Genomic DNA, 15,060 nt, shown 5'->3' on the forward strand with positions numbered 1-15,060 from the left:
GGGAAAATTATGTAACTTTTGGTGATTCAGTTTAGCAGCATTGATGTATAAAAGAGTTTAAAATGTCATTTTTACTTTTTAAAACACAATCAAACTAGTTTGTTGTACATCATACAAAAGCAGAGTAATATGTGCAGTGTGCAATCTATTCTCTAAAGAGACCCCCTCTTTACTTACCCATTATAAAAGCCATTTAATTTGATTCTATTGCATGAATAATTGATAAACGGCCGACCGTTTCTTAATTCCTTTAAGCGGTTTAATCCTTTATGTCCTGCGCTCCTCTTTAGCAGTGGACCATGTGAACTCTCTCTCAGCCCCGCTGCCCCAGTCGATCTCTATTGTTCAATGGCTTTGGTTTAAATGAACAGCAGCTATATTTGCTTTACTCTAATGTGCCCTCATTTGAAATCGATACAAAATCACTTTAAATATCTGAAAATACTTCTAAAAAACAATGTAGTCTGTGGTGGATGGAATCATAGACATACAGTATGGTGAGAAACAATTTACTATGTTAAAAAATAATATTAAAACTTTCTTGTATGCATACGGTTGACCTCTTTATAAACTTGAAATGAGGCATGATGGGATAAACAGCATTAAACAATCCAATCAAGTCAGAAAATACAATCATAAAGTGAATTAAATTCAAAATGAAATAGAAGTATAAAACTAAAATATTTGCTGGGGGTTTAAGTATTCCACTATGCGACTGTATATTGAATGTATTATCGCAATTCTTTGCACACTGTCCTCCTCCTGCCTACAGCTATATGAGACAGACATTATGTAACAGTGGTCTGATACAGTCATACACTCTAATACAGTCATTATACAGTCATTTGACTTGGTGAGCAGCTTTGTTGTCTACAGACTTATAAAGGAGCAGTCACGTTTACTGTTCAGCAAATCTTCACAGGTAAAATCCAATCATTTCAATAGGAATCCATGCAACCAGGAATTTATCATGTGCAGTGTTGGGGGTAATGCGTTAAAAGTAACACGAGTGATGTAATCAGATTACTTTTTCAAGTAACTAGTAAAGTAACACATTACTTTTAAATTAACAACAAAATATCTGAGTTAGTTTTTCAAAAAAGTAACGCAAGTTACATTGTTTTACCATGACTGACACTGACAGTTCTCCAGTTCTCATATGTTGAGAGAAATAGGGAGTAAGTTCAGAGATGTTGTGGGCGCTGTGTAAACATGATACTAATAAGCATGATGGTTGGTTATTACCATGATATTTATTGTGGTTCTAGAGTAAATCTGAGCAGGCGTTTACTCATCTCACTTGCACAAAAACAGATTCCGTATTCCTCAAAATGAATAAATAGAGCGAAATGCAAACTCAGAATATTAAACAAACATGCAATAATTAAATGTTAAATAACACAAATATACTTTAAGTATTTAATCTCACTTTATGAGCCAATGTCTTTGCTGCTGACCTTTGATGATCCAATTCAACCAAGCAAAAATTACTTTAAATAAACCACATTTGTGTTTCTTTTTTTTTAAGTGCTAGTGTTGAACTGTTTTCTGCTGCATCCTATTCTTCTTCAATCCAGAATGGCAGCACAGCTGAAAGGTTTTATTGAGCTGCGTCTTCTACTGTACAAGCCTGAATTTGCATTTCCTTCAGCCTGTAATGCAATTAGTAATTTTTTTAGGGAGAAACGTAATGTTGTAACACATTACTTTTAAAAGTAACTTTCTCCAACACTGCTCATGAGGGCAAAAGATTTCCACGCACAGATTTCGCATCGGGTTCAAGTTGGTCCTACAAATTTGTTGCACTAACCAAAAAAGAGTGCCTTCATACATTGAAAACCATCATACATTGCTACACTTAACAATGGACCTCTAAAGTGAAATTTTACGGTCTGTTCTTTCTTTTGATAAATTGCATGTTAAGATATTCATAAAACAATATATTCTGGGGGCCATGAACATTTTCTGAAAATGGTCAAAAACGCTGGTGGTGGCTTGCAACTTTTTTTTTAAACGCTGGCAGGGAAAGATTAAAGCATAAAATTACATCACAAACAAATATTGGGAAACTACATATTGAATTAGATGAAAGTAGATGAAAGTATTTTTAAATGCATAATATTTAGGCAGTGGCTATTTAAAGAAACTATGCTATTTACCATGAGTGTGAATAGTGGATACCATGTGCATGTGTGTAAACAGATACAAATAGCATCATATTTACACTTAGTGCAAATCGTGACAGATGATATTCATACAAAGTGTAAATAGAAATGATATGCTGTTTGTACCAAGGGTAAATTATCCAAGCAATGGTGGACAGAGTTAGCGAAAATAGCCTTTGGTTGGCAATTTGCACTTCAACACTGCCTTTATATTCTTGGATATTCTTTGATTGCCTTCTCTGTATAGAATAAATGCATTATTTTGCCTTTGAATTTTGGCAAAGAGACAGCGAGTCAACACAATTCAGTGGCTAAAAGATTACATAAACCAAATATGTTCACCATAACATAACATTTACCTAGTAAAAACCAACATTAGGATTTTAATTTTTTTAATCTTCGTCAGCATATTCAAGGTCAGGCTTTGACTCTGGTCATTTGCATTGATTTATTTATTAATTTTTTTACCTTAGATCAAGGCGTGATGGTTTACGAATTCATGTCGCCCCAATTACTGTCAACATTACTGCTGCATATATTGGACAGGTAAAGTATGACTACCAAGCTGGAGGCATCCAGACTGTTTACTCTGCTATTTTCCATCTCTGTCAGATGAAACTAGAGCTCCCAGCCGGAGGCCTCAGCAGGCCTTCCTGTCTACTCTACTTAGCCAAACTAAAGCCCCTTCAGGGTCAGGCAGAGTGATTTGCACAGCTATTCTACATTGTGTGAAAAAAAAAGCAAGTTCTGTCATTGTTTACTTGCCCATATGCCGTTCCAAACCTGCATGATGTTCTTTCTTATAAGTGAAGAAGCATTTTTCCATACAATGAAAGGGGATGGTTTGGGACAAGGAACAACCATCATTCACTTTCATTGTATGGAAAAGAGCAGCTTGGACATTCTGCTAAATAGCAGGTATAATGAGAAAGCCTTTGGCTCATGTGTCTGAACGACGCATTTGAGATCAGTAGAGCTGACAGAGCTGGTCTCAGAGCAGAAGAAACATATAAAAGCCAAAACTGTAACAAGCAAGAGAGTGAAAAGATGTGATATGAAAAGAAACTGCTGACAAAATAAAAAAATGTGCTTATAAATGTAAACTACACCTGGCAGAACTGCATTACAATAGCTCTGCTATTATTCCTAACAGTACACCTATTTTATTGTCATTATTCCATAATATTCACTATATCACCGTGAATTAAAGTTTATTTTCAAATGACTTGTATTTTGCACTCAAGTGATCTGAAGGAATCTTTATTTGGTAATTTGTAGGCTGTTTTTGCGAGTTAAATCTGTATTATTGAATGGGGTGTGTTGCAGTAAGATTGCTGTGAGTTATTTTTGCAGCACTACCCTTACAAAAAAGAAGTTTTTTCAAGTTCGCTATTAGTATTCTTCATTTGAAGAAAAAAAAAAGAGAGAAAGTATACTTTCAGTCTACTTTTTATGTACTTCTCAGAAATATACTTAGGGTTAGGGTAAAATTACACTTAAGTATACTTGACTTATACTGACAGAAAAGTCTAACCCACGGTTTCACAGACAAGGCTAGTCTAGTCCCAGACTGAAATGCATGTTTGAGCTGTTTTAACTGAAAGCAGCATACACACACATATCTTAAAATATGTCACTGCTATTGTTTTGTCTCAAGATGCACACCAGTAATGTGTTTTTCTAAGGCACATTTATAAAAGCTACTTAAATGTCCTAGTTGAACTAAGGCCTAATCCTGGCTTAATCTAAACCCATATGGTGTGAATGGGTTTCTCAATGAGAGTTTAAGTTTTATGATGATAATGCTCATGATGATATGAAGCTGATTATAAAAAAATGTGGCTCTTTAAAACAAAAGTAATGCTATGTGTTTCTTTGCATTTAAGCGATGTAAAATAATAATTCATGATTTTTAGGAGAAACACAATAATATAAAACATTACTTTTGAAAGAAATTTTATCCAACATTGGTGATTACAAAGCAAATCATTGGTTTGGGCATATGTTGTGAATATAACTTTTTGTACATGCTTTAGTAATTGTATGATGTCCCATCGATTTAGACAGTATAAGAATAAGAAATAGGAAAAATTGGGCGAGTGACAAATAAAAAAAAGCTAACAGGAAGTGTTAGTAAGATGGCCGTCGAGTGGACTGACTTAATTAATCGAATTTGATAACTGCAGACGTCATGGTCAGTTTCCTCTGACCAAATCCATGTCCTTTAAAGCTTTGACTGCCTTGTGATGATTATTCATAATCTGAACTCTATTCACTATCATAATAGAATCAGCTTTTTAAAATGCAATCTGTCTGTCTGGCAAATTAAGCTATGAAATCAGTCTTATTGTGATAATCAGATACAGTATCTTGAATATATCATCAAAGAGGGCTAAATGGAACTTCTCCAATGATAATTTTGCCCAAATATTGCATGATTTAAACTGAAGCCTTGTTCAGACTGTCAGTCTAAATCTGATCATATTTAGTATGTGTGAACATCAAAAAAAAAAATCTAAAAAAAGATTCCAATCAGATACACAAATAATTGGATTTGGACTGATAGTGTGAACTTAGCACAATGGCTAAAATTATCACACATCAGCAGCTGAAACATCTGTAAACATCTCTGTTTATACGAACGGCTTGTTCTCTCCAGGACAGTGTAGAAAGTTAAGTTGAGGGCAACATTTGGAATTGAAAGTACCTAGCTTTAGGGGCACTTCCTCATTCAGCAGACTGAGATAAAGAGAAAAACTAACCAGAACAGTGTGTTTTGGGTGTTCACTGTCCTGTGTAAGTATTTGAATAATTAATGTTTGAGGGTGTCCATGTGAGAGCAGCACGTGTGAATCTTAAAGTGCGAAGCTTATGTGGAAGAGCCAAAGACAAGCTCAAAGGCATCCCTGCAGTTATTGTTTGTGTTTGTGTGTGTGTTTGTGTGTTTGTGTGTGTGTGTGTGTGTGTGTGCGTGTGTGTGTGTGTGTGTGTGCGTGTGTGTGTGTGTGTGTGTGTGTGTGTGTGTGTGTGTCAGCAAGCAGAATGGCACACGACGGGCCGCGTCAAGCTCAGCATGACCTACTTCACTATAAATCACTATAAATCAGAGATTACCCCACTCAAGTCTACGCTATGTTTCAAACACACGCCCACACATGCTCAAACACATGTGCAGAGCCAGACCATGCAGCATCGTGTCCGAACTATGAGAAATGACTGAAAACTTTTCGAACAATGTAAGAAAAAAACAGAGAGCCAGCATCAACCAGGACGTTCCCAAAGTAGCCACAAATGTTTTACAATGTAAACAAAGTCCCTTTGAGGCAAGTCAGTTCACTCTGTGAGCGGCCATATTAGTAACACCACACACACTAATAAAAAAAAAAAGGTACAAAAGTTTTTAAAAAAGTACACCTCTGTACCTTTTAGCCTTAAAAATGCACATTAGTACCTTAAAAATTAAAATTAGTACCTAAAGTGTACATATTAGAATCTGAGAGTACAAGCAGCTCCAATCAAATTGAGTGAGGAAAGGCTAAACTCTGAAACTGTTTATCAAGATTCTGTTTCAATAACATATTTCAAATCGGCAATACAATTTGACAAGATTGATATAAAAAAATTCGATTTTTTAGCTCAAATAACACAATAAATCTTTAGGGTTATCTAGTTTTTTTAGGGTTATCTAGTGCATCAGAATAAACAAACTCAATCAAAAAGGTGATTGGCTCTTTTAACTCAAAGGCGGGACTTTCACAAGAACACAATCTCATGGCAATTCCTAACTATTTAGCGTTTTCCAAATTAGTGGCGAATTCATATGAATCTGCATATGGATAGGGTTAGGGGTGGACCCCCCATGCTTTTTTTCAAAAAATCTTACATTTTCATATGATTCATGCTATACAAGTTCATGCGAAATTGCCATCTCATTATATATTGTGAGATCAGTTTGTTATTTTCTACAAGTGGTCTATCTCCCTATCTCTACCTCCTTGTACCGTCTCTGGTAATAATTCCACCGTAAAAACCAGCAGAACTTCATCTACTTAACAAAAGCTTATGAATTTAATAGAGGTTAATCCAAATCTATGTCTTATCACTGCACAAAGATTAAAATGGGAAAGAAATTACTCAAAATATAATTAGGATTTTAAAGCTCAGGATAAAGGGCACAGAAAAATGAAAGCAACAGGGAGTTGAGCGGAAAAGAGAGTGAAAAGTGAAGTGAAAAGCATGGAAATGTTATGAGGCCATATTCAACAGTTCTCTCTCACAGAGCATGGAGATATGCCTCACTTTTATTCAAAACATCAATGCCCATTTTAAAGGATTATATTAAGTATAAAAACAGTATAAAATTCTTTAAACACTCTTTGGCATTCCGCAGGAAAAATATCAGCATGTTGGGTTTGGAATGACATGAGGGTGTCATGTAAATAATGACGGAAAATTCATTTTTGCTACAACTATTGCTTTGATAACTATCTTTCAACTTCCCCCTTCTCTGTCTCTCTTTTCATTCTCTCGCATCCTTCCTTTCTTGTCGCAGTGAAACCAGTTAGAGCTGTCAACACCTGCTTACTATTAAATGGATCACACGCCAATTAACACTTCATCAGAAAAACTGCAGTACCTTGAGCTCGATCAGCCAGCGTGCAAGATGTTAAGTGCTGTTGCGTGAAATAACAAGCATATTTTCTAGTTTATTAGGTTGTTTAAACGTATGTGCATGTGTGTTTAACCATGAAAAATGACACATACAATCAAGGAGTAGATGGAGACTTTTCCTTTAGTCTTCTGCTACTCAGATTTGTATTTTAAGAAAAAGAGATCATAAAATGTATACAAAATAAAAAACGATTAGAAATAAAACAAAAAGATTTCAATATGCACTTTAACAAATCTTCAAATCCTTCTAAAATCCCTCAATCCTTCTAAAACTAAATTATTTGAGTTAGGCTATCAACATGAATTTGATCATATATTCTACTGTGTATAAATATATAAATAATATATCATTTGTTTCTAACTGTATTTGTCCTAAGGGCTTTTAAAAGAAAAGGCTGAGACAAAGTGGAAACCCACAGGCACTATTAAAACATTGCTCTGTTTGTTTGAGCACTTAGATATGGCAACAACTCAACCAATAATGTGAATTAGGGGTGGAGCTATCTGTATGTCTGACCAATGACAGAAGTGGGGGAGTGTTTGGGAAACCTGTCTGGAAATCAGTAACTTTTTTATTCTGTTTGTGGCACTTGTGACAATTGGATATAGACAGGCATAAATCCTCCTCCACCCTACGTAGGAGTCTTAGCTTAAAGGGATACTCCACCGTGTTTTCATATTAAACTATGTTTTCCCCTTAACTAAGACGAGTTGATACATACCTCTCTCGTCTCAGTGCGTGCACTCAATCGCTTTGGCGCGCGGTGACACTTTGAAAGCACTTAGCTTAGCCCATTCATTCAGATATTACTGCGCCAAGACGAAGTGCTTACAAGCACTTGCCATGGTATTCCGCCATACAATATAGTTATCCATTTTACACGCTTAGAAAAGCGCAACGTTTTGTTTTGTGTTACCGTCCTAGGTCGAGTTACACTACGCGAGTAACTGTATTTAAATAGGGAAAACGTGGAGGTGTTTGGTAGCTTCTCTGCTTGGCCCACGGCCCAGGGGCCGTATTCACAAAGAATTTTAAGGCTAAAAGTAGCTCCTAACTGGCGAATTTAGGAGCAACTCCTAAAAATAATGGCCGTGTCACTCGTAACTTTAGGACTCCTAATTTTTTTGACTAAGAGTAATTCACGAAGCATTTTAGCCCTAAAAGTAGCACCCAAGCCTGGGACAGCTTAAAAGAAGTCGAGAGGACTCCTAACTCACTAAGACCTATTCACAAACCGCTTTTTGTGGCATTTCACGTTGCGATGTTTTCAAATGCGTATGCGGCGGCTACAGGAGCTTCCAATCGCGAGGGAACAATTTTGCATTGTAGGCATAACTAGGGAGGGATGCAATAACGCCACCAACAACAACCAAAACTAGGCTACTCAATGCATGTAAACTAATTGTAACGTTTGATTGTGAATCAAATTAAAATGTTCTTCTCTTTGCAAACGTAGGCAGAGGCATATAGTGACAGATTAATTCAATAATGTTGCAAAGATATTGCATCAATCCATATGTTTCATTAGGCTACTAGGCTATTTGTTTTGCCTTACTCTTTATTCATTTAGGCTATTTATTCAGTTATTCATCATCTTCCGTCCTTCGCACTACTTGTGTAGCGCACGCATTCTCAGACCTGTCACCTGTCACTCATCATCGTAGGGGAGGTGTTTGGAATCATTCCCGCGTTACAATCATCAGCCAATCAAGGTGGTCACTTCAGTCAAGCTTGTGCATGAGTAATGACGTCATCCATAGCAACGAAGACTCACTCTTAGTTTAGGAGATGTCATTTTTCTTTACTAAGAGTAGGTCTGAAAGGCGTTGTGAATAACTTTTAAGAGAAAACTCCAAGCTAAAATCTTTTAGTGCGATTTAGGAGTACTCCTAGTGGTAAGATAAAATGCTTTGTGAATACGGCCCCAGATAACTTTGAACGAACATTCTATGTTTCTGGAAAAACGTTTGTTTTTCCCTTGAACGTTCCCTTGTTAGATGGGATATAGGTATTTTAATCTCTAAAAGAGCAACTTCTGAACAATCTTTTTTGGGGTACTCACAGGGCACGGCTCTCAAGTAGAGGTTTTCTCGGATCACCTGCTGGAGTTGACTGTCCATGGAACCCGGCGTGAAACATTTGCTCAGGTATAACCTTAGATCCTTGCATAGAGTTGAGCCTAAAAGCAGGACAGATGAGGAATTAGAAAGGGAAAGATGGACAGGCAAACAAACAAACAGAGACATTGTCATTCTGTAAACACACAGTAAGAATATCCCATAAATTAACATTTGCAAACGAGGCAATGTGCTTACCCACCTCAAAATCTACAATTCAAAAAAACTGAAGAGCTTGCGAAAATAAACACACACAGATACATTCTGCCTTTTCCCTGGAGGCAGTATTGATTAACCTTTAGATATTAGAGGTGTTTCTAATCAATCAAATGAAGCCAGGGTTGTTCTACCGTTCGGCCAGAACCGCAAAGAAATGCAACTGAAGAGTACAATGAATTCACATTTTTATGGTCAGTATAATGGTGTATCACGCTATGTAGAAACACATTCGGGTTATAATGAAAAGTGTGTGTCGTACAGAGACGTTCTCCCACAAACACACACACAGCCTTGGATTAAAGTGAAAAATGTCACACACGCAGTCTTGGCACAGCTGCCCAATGCTCCACTCAACATGGCTGATCTCTTTATTTCATCTGCTGTGGTTTATGGTCTCTGATGACAGGCCACTTGGCTGTTATAGATGAACAGAGTGCCTCTCGAACCCATCAAAATGACAGACCCACCCCCACCTAACCTCTCCAAGTAATAAAACACAGCTCACAGTTCTCATAAAGGAACATAAGCCCTGCAACCACATGAGCACACATACACACATACAGTATGTACGAAATGACCGCTATGACATTCTGGAAGGACACTAATGCTGGTCGGCTGTTCTCCCTGAACTTTATTCATCTAATTCACCCAGGGCTGCGTTTCCCAAAAGCATCGCGGAGACCATTGCCACCAATGTTCTCTACGATCAACTTCGCTCACGATGCTTTTAGGAAACGCAGCCCAGATTAGTGTTGATTGCATTAGTAAGAGTTAGGGATCTGCAAAAAGTATCTTCAGCATGTGCCACATTGTGTATGCTAGTAAGAACATGAATGATGCCTCAAATCATGCGACTCGTTACTTTTCTGAGCATTAAGAACATGAGAATAAATCCCATGGATTACATTAAAGGAGGGAGCTCTTTTGACTTTGGCCAGTAAGCAACCACAGAGCAACCACCCAGAGCACCATATCAACCACCTAGCAATGCCCAAGCAACCACATAGCAACGCTCTAAACTGCACTCAGTGACCACATAACAATGATTTGACTACTCTCCAGAACGTCTCCGGTTACTTATTGTAACCTTGTTCCCTGAGAAAGCGGAACGAGATGCTGCGCTGCTCAGCGCATTGGGAACATATTTTATCGTGACCAGCTGTGAATAGTGTGTATAACACGTCGATGGAATTGACCCGGAGGTAATATAGCCTCGGTCGGTGACGTCATCGGCGCGCCCCCGCGACACGAGGCTATAAGTAGATGAGCCACAGGTGCATCATCAGGATATTTTGTCTGAAGAGCAGTCCCGGGACATCTTCAGCACGGCAAAGTAGCGCAGCATCTCGTTCCGCTTTCTCAGGGAACAAGGTTACAATAAGTAACCGGAGACGTTCCCTTTCGAAAGCTACAATCGATGCTGCGCTGCTCAGCGCATTGGGAACGAGAATACCCACGCCGCCGTGCTTGAACATGTCTGGACTCCCACGGTTGTGCAGGTGTGTTTCACAAGAACGTAAGAAGGCCTAGACATTAGCTTGCGATGTCGACTCAAGGACATGAGAGCCCGGAGTGGCATGAACATCCAAACTATAAAATCTTATGAATGTGTGCGGAGAGGACCAACCTGCCGCATCACAAACATGTTGCAAAGGGGCCCCCCTTGCCAAAGCACTAGAAGAGGCGACCCCCCTGGTGGAGTGAGCTCTAAGACCTATAGGCGAAGTTTGCCCGCGCGCCTCATAAGCAAGAGCAATAGCATCCCTGACCCAATGAGACATAGTCTGCTTGGTAGCAGCTCCTCCTCTGTTGCTGCCCCCATAACAGACGAACAGTTGCTCCGACTTACGCCACTGGCTAGTGCGGTGGACATAAGCCTGAAGAGCACGGACTGGACACAGCCTATGAGATCTCTCCTGCTCCGGCGTTGAGAACGGCGGGGAGCAGAAAGCCTCAAGAATGACAGGATGTACAGCCGAAAATGGAACCTTAGGCAGGAAATCAGGATGTGGATGCAAAATCACTTTCACCATACCTGGGGCAAAGTCTAAGCAGGATGGCGAGATAGACAGAGCCTGCATATCCCCAATTCTCTTCAAGGAAGTTATTGCCATCAGAAAAACCATTTTTAGAGTCAGAAGTTTATCAGACGCTGATTCTATTGGTTCAAAGGGGGTGTCAACCAGACCCTCAAGAACTATAGCTAAATCCCATGAAGGGATCTTGGTTCTAACTGGAGGCCTCAGTCGCCTGGCTCCCCGAAGGAAGCGTGAGAGCAGAGGGTGTCTCCCAAGTGGCGCCCCGTCAACTAAGGCGTGGCAAGCCGAAAGAGCGGCCACGTAAACCTTAAGAGTGGCAGGACATGTGCCTGTTGATAATTTCTCTTGCATGAAGTCCAGCACTGAAGCAATCTGGCAGTTAACTGGATCTACATTGTGTTCAACGCACCACCTTTCAAAAACACCCCACTTAATAGCATAACTTCTTCTAGTGGAGGAAGCCCTAGCACTCAGAATGGTCTCAATAACATCCGGCGAAAGCCCAGTGTCTCTTAATTGGTTCCCATCAGGGGCCAAACATGAAGATTCCACAGGTCGGGCCTGGGATGGAATATCGTGCCCTCCGCCTGAGACAGAAGGTCCCTCCTCTCCGGAATCGCCCACGGCGAGCCGTCGAGGAGAGCTATTATCTCCGAGAACCACACTCTGTTCGGCCAACGTGGCGCTATCAGCAAGAGGCAAGACCCTTGTTGGCGAACTCTGGCTAGAACTCCCGGGAGCAGAGAAACTGGAGGAAACGCATAAAGGCGCATCCTGGGCCATGTGTGCGCCATCGCATCCAGACCCAGAGGAGCCGGGTGACTCAGAGAGAAGTAGAGGGGGCATTGCGCTGTCTGTTGGGAGGCGAAGAGGTCCACCTCCGCTTCGTAAAATTTGGTCCAAATCTGTTTCACTACCTCTGGGTGGAGTTTCCATTCCCCCGTCGGTAGTGTCTGTCTGGACAATAGATCTGCTCCCACATTCAAATGCCCTGGGATGTATACTGCCCTGAGTGACAGGAACTTGCCCTGGGCCCAGAGAAAAATCTGCCTCGCTATTCTGTTCAGATTGCGTGAGCGCAGACCTCCCTGGTGATTTATATACGAGACTGCTGCTGTGTTGTCCACCCGCACTAGGACATGACAGCCCCTCAATTGATGGAGAAAATATTTCAGAGCCAGAAATATGGCCATCAGCTCGAGGCAATTGATGTGCCAATCGAGCTGATGACCCTCCCATTCCCCTTGAGCTGGACGGCCATCCAAGACCGCTCCCCAGCCTGTCAGGGAGGCGTCCGTCGTTAGCAGTTTGCGACGACACGGCGCCCCTAAAGTGGGACCCAAGGCGAGGAACCGGGGTCTGAGCCACAGAGATAGTGTACGAAGCCCGCGGCGCGTCACTTTTATTAGCCTTTGAGGATTGGCTCTTGGATGAAAACCTCTGGCTTTTAGCCACAACTGAAACGGTCTCATGTGCAACAGCCCCAGAGGAATCACCGTGGAGGCTGATGCCATGAGACCTAACATTCTTTGATACTGTCGAACAGTACGAACTTGGCCTAGCTTGACTTTGGTCATGGTCTGCTGAATGGTCTCGATTCGAGCGGGAGACATTTGTGCCCGCATCGTAACCGAATCCCAAACGATCCCGAGATAATTCGTTCTCTGAGCAGGAGAAAGAACACTTTTCTTGGTGTTGAGTTTCAGCCCTAGAGAAACTAGATGAGCTAACACGATGTCTCTGTGTTGGAGCGCCATCTCTCGTGATTGTGCTAGTATTAACCAATCGTCTATGTAATTCAAAATGCGAATGCCCTGGAGTCGTAATGGAGCCAGTGCTGCATCCATGCATTTTGTGTATGTGCGGGGTGACAGTGCTAGACCGAATGGAAGAACCCGAAATTGGTACGCTTCGCCCCCGAAAGCGAACCTCAGGAACTTCCTGTGTTGTGGCAATATTTCTATGTGAAAATATGCGTCCTTCAGATCGATCGTGACGAACCAATCGTGATGTTGTATTTGCGACACGACCGTCTTGACGGTTAACATCTTGAACTTGAGTGCTTTGACTGTGCGGTTTAAGCCTCGAAGATCTAAGATTGGACGCAACCCCCCATCCTTTTTGGGTACTAGGAAGTATCTGCTGTAATAACCTGACTCCCTCTCTGGAAGAGGAACACGTTCTATGGCCTCTTTGCTCAGAAGAGTCTGCAGCTCTTGCGACAGTACATGCATCTGCTCCGGTTTCACGGTAGTGAAAATCACGCCGTTGAAACGCGGAGGACGACGAATAAACTGGATTCTGTATCCTAACTGTACTGTGCTTAATACCCACGCAGAAACGCCCGGCAGAAGTTCCCACGCTGCCAGACTTTCTGAGAGTGGTATTAATTTTAATACTTCCTTTTGAGGGGATATTAGATGTTCCGTGTCCGGAATGACAGCCGGAAACGACGGAACATCTAATATTTCGCTGGAAACCGCTGCCCCCCGAAGCACGAGAGGTGGCGGGGATGGAGAGGTTTTGTGAGGGTAGCGGGAAGGGACGAATAGATCTTGAACGCGCCCCATCCCGCGGGGGACTACCCCCACTAGAATGGGCGCCAGACCATCAGGACTTCCTCTTTCTATTGATGACAGTCCTGAGGTCTGGCTTGGGAGGCTGCTGAGCCTGGCGAGTCTGCCTCCAGTCTCTCTGAGGGGGAGCGCGACTCGCCACGCTCTGCTTTTTCACCTCCCTGGCTTTTGAAGGACCGGGGCGGGGCTGGGTGGCAGACGGCCCCTCCCCTTGAGTGCGGCGAGGAAGAAACTGCACGAACGCTTCCTCGTGTTTCTTGACTTCCTTAAAGCGTGTGACTACGGTGTTAACCGCGTCACCAAACAGCCCAGATGGAGATACAGGAGAGTCAATAAGAAACAGACGATCTTTCTCTTTAATCCCTGTCAGATTAAGCCACAGATGCCTCTCCGTGCTGACTAAAGCAGACATAGAACGGCCGATGGCACGGGCCGTCTGCTTGGTCGCACGGAGAGACAGATCTGTGGCACGACGAAGCTCCGTGAACGCTTCCTCGTCGATCGTACTGCCCACACTCAAATCCTTCAACAGGTCAGCCTGGTACGCCTGTAACACTGCCATAGTGTGCAGCGCAGCACCAGCCTGACCTGCAGCTTGATAAGCTTTCCCCACTAATGATGATGTTATACGACAGGGTTTAGTGGGGAGGGTAGGTTTCTTTATCGAAGATGCCGACTCGGGTGAGAGATAGCCCGCGAGCGTCTCTTCAACCCGCGGCATCTCCGTATACCCCCGCGCTTTCGCACCCACGATAGTCGAAAAAGTCGACGTCGAGGGCACAAAAACGCGAGAAGTATATGGTTTACTCCATGACTTAGACAGCTCGTCATGGAGGTCCTCGAAAAAGGGGAGAGACTGATGTAATGTTCTCTCCCCCCTGCCACCGGACAGAAACCTATCCTCAAGCTTACTGGGTTTGGGGGTCTCTTGGTCGCGTGGCCAGTCAAGCTGTAACCTGGCCACCGCGCGAGTGACCACCTCTAGCAATTCCTCAACAGATCTTTTTTCACGGGAGGAATGCTCAGAGGCTGGCCGCTCGTTATGATCTGACGAACCAAGAGAAATATCATCCCCCTCGTGAACCGAAGAAGCACCGGAGCGCGCTTCGAGATCACGAGAAGGGATGTTAGGATCTGGTGACGCAGCAAGCGAAAGGGACGGACCCGTCTCTTGCTCGTCATGCAGATCCATACGAGAGCCCCACGATGGTAATGCGGGTGCGGACTGGAAATAGTTCAGACGGGAGCGAAGCATCTTAACTGTGAGCTGAT

At 42.0% G+C, this 15,060-nt stretch overlaps 1 protein-coding gene across 1 annotated transcript in view; it reads right to left on the bottom strand.

Annotated features, from left to right (window-relative positions):
* The window catches only part of magixb (MAGI family member, X-linked b), a gene marked incomplete at its 5' end in the record, with an annotated part of 102,460 nt that overhangs the window by 59,701 nt on the left and 27,699 nt on the right, over nt 1–15,060 (bottom strand). Inside the window, one exon of the mRNA XM_084138654.1 lies at nt 8,900–9,016. Coding sequence (XP_083994780.1) covers nt 8,900–9,016 — 117 coding nt within the window. The remainder of the gene's footprint in view (nt 1–8,899; nt 9,017–15,060) is intronic.

The sequence above is a fragment of the Abramis brama genome (genome assembly GCF_963993115.1).
Source record: "Abramis brama genome assembly, chromosome: 16".
NCBI classification, from domain to species: Eukaryota; Metazoa; Chordata; class Actinopteri; order Cypriniformes; family Leuciscidae; genus Abramis; species Abramis brama.